Source organism: Anguilla anguilla, chromosome 1 (genome assembly GCF_013347855.1).
Source record: "Anguilla anguilla isolate fAngAng1 chromosome 1, fAngAng1.pri, whole genome shotgun sequence".
Classification (NCBI taxonomy): domain Eukaryota; kingdom Metazoa; phylum Chordata; class Actinopteri; order Anguilliformes; family Anguillidae; genus Anguilla; species Anguilla anguilla.
Genome location: NC_049201.1, coordinates 15,144,024 through 15,150,860, shown reverse-complemented (window position 1 = coordinate 15,150,860; position 6,837 = coordinate 15,144,024). Strand labels below are relative to the sequence as shown.

Sequence of the window (6,837 nt, the reverse complement as noted above, 5' to 3'; positions counted from 1 at the left end):
GTGCTAGAATGTTTTCGTGCTGTTTCGAGTCTTGGTGTGCAAGAACGGATCAATGAACGACGCTCACAAAACCGAGAAGGCAGCCTGGTTCCATGCCATTCAAATCGCCAATACAAAAATGAAAGCCTCCCACTCGGTGAAGAGGCATCGTATCAGGATTGTAAGTGACCGTTTTTAATAGATTTTTCCATTTAAGATTAGGGCATGTGGGATTTGCATCACATAGGAATTTAATTTCGAGACTATATCAAAAAGAAGCACTGTGCTATTTCTACCTTAATTGTACAGGGTGTTAATGTGATAAACTAGCGTTCAAGCTAAATGATCAAGTACACCCTGTATTGAATCACATGTTTTGCTAGTCATTTTTACTCGTGTAGTACTGAATTACTACACGAGGCAGTATTCTGTTTTTGGTGGCAAATTCTCATGTCTCAACAAGTGTTTTTCATGGTCAAATTCGATGATTCGATTTCCACTCCAGTTGAATAGAATCACTGTTACAGCCCTTGGAAATTTTGAGAGAAACTGGGAAACCCATTGTGTTCTACTTCCTCAAAGTGTGAATCATTTGGAGGTTTTAAACTGATTTGTCGGGTTTACTGTTCTCTGTGAGGCTTGTGTCTTCGAATAGTTAAGCAATATAAATGTGCTTTAGCGTACGGGAAGTTTTTGTTTGGTTTTCGGTTTGGAAAAGCATGTCTTTAGGGAAACCGGGATGTAGTTGAAAGTACTGTTCCTCAGTACCAATTTTTGATGATTCAGAACCATGTAGCGTATATGAAAAGGCTACAAGTTATTTTCAGACTTTGATTGGAAACTGATTGTTTCAAGTATGTAAAATGTAAAGTGCTGCAGGTTTTTTGTTGGGAAAACCTGGGGGAAGGCATTTTGGTGTTTGAGCAGTTATTCAGACCACTGGAAAATGTTTGTGGAAGGTGACCTCAAAATCTCAGGGAGTGTATTATAATCTGTAGCCTACATTACGGACCGAGAGCTGTCTTTTCTGCTGTGACAATTAAATGTGACATTTCTTCAAACAAATACTTGCCATCCCGATGCGTCATACTGATTTATTTCTTGTCCTTGGAAGTGCCACACAGTGAGTCACAGTTTAGTGCTCAGAAACTGAAAGAAAACGCACAAAGCACATCATGAAAAACAAAGAAATGTTCAGATAGAAAGCTTAGCACTCTGTGATTGGAGCGGTTGATTGACATTTTAATAGCAAAGACGGTAAAGCAGGTTCTGTTTGGATGACCACTGTGAGCAGACCTGGTGAATAGCTTACGAGTCTGTGCAGACTTACCGATACCTTGGGTAAGAACACTGTTCTGTCAGCACTGCAGGTTTCCAAGGGACAGTTGGAATGCCTTGGAAATGGACCTATTTGTTGACTGTCCCATGCCCCTGATGATGGAAAGGGGGGTGGGGGGCTTATAAAAATGGTTATGGGTCAACAAAGAGACTTTTGTGACAGATCAGATGCCAGGAGGCTAATGGACTTTTTACCAGGGCAGCGAATCGATATCCCATCCATACACAGGCCTGTTACTGTTACAGTCAGAAATCCCATTTAAAGATTAATCCATTCCCTGATTTTTCACAGCAATTTATCATTAAATATAGGGTTCCACTATTTGTCTGTAAAAACTTTTTTTTTTAACCTCACGTTTCTTCAAATATTTTCTCTTAACATTTAGTTTGTGGAAATTGTATGTAAAGCTGTCTGGGATTGTGTCGGAAAACTAAATTTTGAGGCCCACATGCAGTTCAGTTGTTAGCACACGGTTAGATTGCCTTTTCAACGGGAGTATCCTCAATCTGAAGTGCAACTGACTGTATAGGGAAAACCTGTACAGTTTTTGTTAGGGATGTTTTGAGAAGCAATGATGCAATAGTGGCGACAGATGGTCTTGGGGACATGTAAAGGCAAAAATGTAACAGATCCCACCCACCGCTTCAATGGCCAGTATGCCTCTTTACCACCAGCGCACAGGTGGCAATCCCTCCTCATTACAAAAAAACCCTGAGAGGCAATGCAAGCTTTGTGCCTACTATAGGGCTACATAAGGCTTTCCTTTTAATTGCACTGAAGCTGGGTGGTTCCCGTTTTATTGCACTTAGCAGAAGCTTTACTTTCTTGTTTGAACACTGAAGCAGCTTTTTGGCTTGAACAAGGGATCTGTATGTTCTGAAAGGTAATGGCAAGACGGGGCATGTATATGTTGTTCACATTTTATATCAGGCTGACCGCATTAAGGTTTTAACATATTGTGCAGGACCTGATCTGTACACCCTGTGTTTGTCCCTGTTTCCCAAAGCACACCTCGCACAGCGATGGACGCACAGAGATCACCACGCGCTCCAGCCGTTCGGGGGCTCGCTGCCGAAACTCCATTGCCTCCGGTGCCGACGAGCAGCCCCACATCGGCAACTACCGGCTGCTCCGGACCATCGGCAAGGGCAATTTTGCCAAGGTCAAGCTGGCCCGCCACATCCTCACGGGCAGAGAGGTGAGAAGGCTGCTCTTTCCCCCAGCAGCTTCATAGACTTTCCTTGCTCAGGGTTTTCTTGCACTGTTAGGTTTTGTTTATATACTGATGTCTTTTGATCACTTCACTGAAGTGAGTGTCTGTTCATTTGCGTAGAGTACAACCAACTCTACTGCATATTCTTTTGCAGCTTTCCGCTTGTGAAAAATAATGTCCAATGCATGAATGCGGAATCTCTTCATGAATGTGTGCAATCTGTTTAGGGCCGATCAGTGCCAAATATACTATAGTACTGATTATGTTGGTTTATTTTGTGAAGTTGATACATTATGCTTGCTCTGGGTTGTTTTATTCTCAGTGCTAGTTCCCCATAAATTGTGGGTGGAGAGCACATAATAGCTTTTCTCATTCCATTCTAAAGCTTTTTTCCCTTTTTCCCCTCAGGTTGCTATAAAAATCATCGATAAGACCCAGCTGAATCCTACAAGCCTTCAAAAGGTAAATTCCTCTGGTGCTTTTTTGACACGTGACAGTGGTTGTGATGGGTATTTTACTTCATTTTTTCCCCCTTTTGTCTTTGAGGGGTTTGCAGTTTGTCACGTGAGCTGCTTTTGCTTGTTCCCGGCACGTTTCTCTTTCCACGTGCGTGCGTGCTCACCTCGCGGGCTGTTTTTACAGAGCTGCCTTTGCAGCCCGCCGCCTCCCTCACGGCGAGCTGAAGCGCCCGCGACGCTGTCGTTTGATATGGGGAGGTAATTCAGGCCCAGGGCTCCTCCGCTGCTTGTTGGAGGGCGTTGTGCAGTTTGTTTGTGCTTAGCTGCTGCTCTGAATGGATTCCTCTCGCAGCTCCTGGGCTTGGCCGTCGAGAGGGTGTGGGAGTGACTTGGAGGATTGATCACATGCTGGGACAGATGCAGGAGCAGGTGTTGCCTGCTGGTCTCAGTCTTGGTGGTGGGCCTGTGCTGGGTAATATGGAGTAAACAGCATGTGAGTCTTGTGTAGAGCGTGTCAGTATTGTTTCTGAGGCGTAGGAAGAAAAAAAGCTGAAGGTGAGCATTTTACAGTGGCATGAGAGACTGAAGCCACGAGCCGCTGTTTCCCAGAAGTTTTCGACTTGCAGTAAGCCCTTGGTTTCTTCAGTGGTGGTTCCTAATGGTTCCTGATTGAGTGTGCACATTTGTCCCCTCTCTTTTGGGTTACTACAGATATCTGGCCCATATGTGTCGTTCTTCCTTTATGCTGCAAGGACTAAGGCATATAGGAGCTGGTTGACTTGGTCTCTTTTTAAATTATTAAACAGAGTCTACTTAAAGCAGTCCCTGTGTGTTATATTCAGTGAGAAAATGTGTAGCGCTGGCTTTTAACATGGCAGCCCATAAAGTTTTATCCAGTTCCACGGCTGTGCGTCAAATTTCTCAGTGATGATGTTCCACGAGGGTGTTGTATTATGGGAGAGTACATCCAAGAGTGATAACCCTCAGCAGAGTTAGATTTCAGCTGCTGCTAATTATATCAGGAGCAGAGAAATAAGAATGAGAATCTTATGCTATTGAGCTGCTCATATATCAGTGGGGAATAGGAGCAATGTATTGACCCTGCGACCCTAGAATATGGCCTGCTGCTGGTGTTTGGGGGCTTGGACTTGTGCACATTGATCAGGCTGTCCTGCCCCTGGGATGGTGACACCATGCAGGGGCTGGTGTGGTGTAATAACCAGGCTGCTGAAATGGGATTCAGCCAGCATTCAGGGGCTGTAAGCCTCTGTTTAAAAACACAGTGTGTTTTTTCCAAAGCCCTCATTGATTTGGTGTCTGTGGACATCCACCGGTTATGTGGGTGTAAATGAGACTGGGTGTAACTTTCAGTTTTCTCTCTCAAGCTGCAGTCAGTTGCTAGGGTTCCCAGATCTGCAGCCAAAGACAATGGGGTGGGGAGAAAAAGCATAGAGAGCTTAATTCATTGACAGTGACTATTGATAAATGAGTTCGATGAACACAGTGCACATAAAATGTCCTCAGAATTGATGGCCGGAACAAGTATCAGGTTTGAAGTGACTCTGGAGAAATCCAACAAGAACTTCTCCAAGAAAATTCAACAGGTAATTATGGTGGCTGGTGGCCACTTGCTCGTTTAGAGTTATCCTTCCCAAGGTATATGAATCAAAGTTCCTTTTTTATTCAGAAAGTTAGAAGCTGGGTAAGACTCCACTTGCATTTAGATGTGTTTTTGCAAGGCAACCCTGCCTTGGATGTAGCTCGCCTTTGGTTGACGTCATTGGTTGTGTGTGACCAGCGCTGCCCCTTCGCTCTCGTTCTAGCCTATCATTTCTCTGTTTCAGGGCCATGCGCTATGCCACCATACCAGTTTGCACAGGACGCAGTGAGAGAGGGCCAGTAGGCCTTTACTGAGGGCGCAGTCCAGCCTCACACAGTCAAAAGCATAGTCATCACAGTTAACACACATTCTTACATTGTAACATGCCTATTCAGTGCCTGCTGTTAGTCACTGGTAATGATATGAAGGGATTTTACACAAGCAAATGGCTTCGGATGTAATTATTGACAAAATCTGAAATGTAGGAGATTCATGGATTAAGTATAATGACCTAATGTCTGCTTTTGGTTTTAGATATATTTTGTGTCTTGTAAAAATAGGTTGAGGGGTATGAGTGTTTTGTATTCCACTGAGACACAGCAGTGTGTACTGATGCATAGGTGTGTGTTCATTTCTACACAGACGTTGCCCCTGAAGATTCCGCGATAGTCCAATGACTTAACATAAGTAGATGGCTAATATCCTAGTTGATCTCTTTCCACATTATACCAAAATTGAGGTAGCAGTAAATCTCTGTTTTGCCTGTATGATCATGTTGTCTTGATTTTAACTGTATTTGAAGCCCTTGCCACTCCTTATGCAGAGGGCTGTGTTACTAGAACCGTTAGAAATGGAGTCATACAAATCCAGCTCTCTGCCTGCTGTTGGCTTTAGCCTCTTGCTTGATATTAGAAACTGTATTATTTATAGATTTCCAAGGGTCGTGGTTCAGGGATCGAGCATACTGGTCAGCACCCTTTTGGGTTTCTCGGATGAGTTTGTGTTCATGATTATGCAAGCAGGATGCTGCTAGCACTGCTGGTTGTGTAACCAGTCTAGTGTGGGCGTACTTGTGCTTGAACAGGTCTGCTCGATGTTTGAATGCGTTTGGCAGGCCAGGTAGAGAGAGACAGGAGTCTCACGACTTTGGCCTTTGAGCTGGGAACAGAAGATTTCTCTTAGTCTGTGGTCAATCCCCACACAGTCTTGTATTTATTTAGTTTTATTAAGCGGCCCGCTCATTGAAAATCCTCTGGCTGACCCAGCGTTCTGAGAGTTGTCTCAGTTGAGTTGGTGGTCATGATTGTGTCTTTAACAACCCCGTCCTTACCTGGGGAGGTAGTGCATCATAATGTTACAGAACTTAGCTTGAAACTTCAAGGCTGTTTTACCCTTGAACGATGTACGTAACCTGAGCTATTTTAAGAAATATCCAACTGTATAAATGGATTGAATGTAAAGAATGTAAGCTGTGAAAGTTACTCTTGATAAAAACATATGCTAAATGCCTAAAATATATGGGATGGTATGGCATCTGAGGATGATGTTACTCAGAAAAGGTTGTCTGGCTATCTTCATTGTGAAAATGCTAATCATAAGTGTGTTCCAAATGTTGCCATTATTCAAAGCGTTCACCTAGAAATATGGCTCAAAGCACAGTAAAAATGTTGACCTGTAATGAGTTATAGATTCAGAAATCTGAGCTAAATTTAGAGTCGTGCTGGACTCCGCTGGGCACTGTCGCTGGAGCGTCAACTCCCCCTCTGTCGCAGTGGTGAAGAGTTTAGTGGAAGCCCCCATTTGCGTAAAATTGAATTGTACGTGAATGCTCAGAAGATTTGAACCGTCGTTTTAAAACCGCATTTATGATTTAAAAATATATTTTTCTGATGTACCCTCACCCACACAGTGGTTCACTCAAGGACGTGATTAAGTCGTAATACACAGCAGCCAAACTCACACCATTCAGATCTCTCCCATCTGTCTCTAATTGCTCACCTTCTTTTTGCTGAAGCTATTTTTGCCCACTTTGGTGCAACCTCCCTTTACATAATTGGTCTGAGTGGGCAGAGATTCCTGTTCACTTTCACAGGAAAGTAGCTTCTCCTTTTAGACCTCTGATTTTATTAGCTACAGATTGTGGGAGGCTGGAAGTGAGCAGTGATGTTGTAGGAGTCAGGGGTCAGTCCAGCACTTGAGCGCCAGAAGCATTCTCTCGCTTGGCCTGATTGACCTGTGTGATGTCACG

The 6,837-nt window shown here is 43.7% G+C and overlaps 1 protein-coding gene across 22 annotated transcripts in view; it reads left to right on the top strand.

Moving 5' to 3' along the window:
- Positions 1-6,837, top strand: part of mark3a (MAP/microtubule affinity-regulating kinase 3a) — a 53,686-nt gene that overhangs the window by 1,793 nt on the left and 45,056 nt on the right. For 15 of the 22 annotated variants that reach the window (XR_004761382.1, XM_035380983.1, XM_035380953.1 and 12 more), the window contains exons 1-3: positions 28-160; positions 2,325-2,516; positions 2,940-2,993. Coding sequence is in view for 21 of the 22 variants with exons in the window: in XM_035380983.1 (XP_035236874.1) it covers positions 53-160; positions 2,325-2,516; positions 2,940-2,993 (354 nt within the window). In the remaining variant the exon portion in view is untranslated. Of the gene's footprint in view, positions 1-27; positions 161-2,324; positions 2,517-2,939; positions 2,994-6,837 lie in introns of those variants that run through there. The other 7 variants (XM_035381095.1, XM_035380943.1, XM_035380993.1 and 4 more) reach the window with 1 other exon arrangement.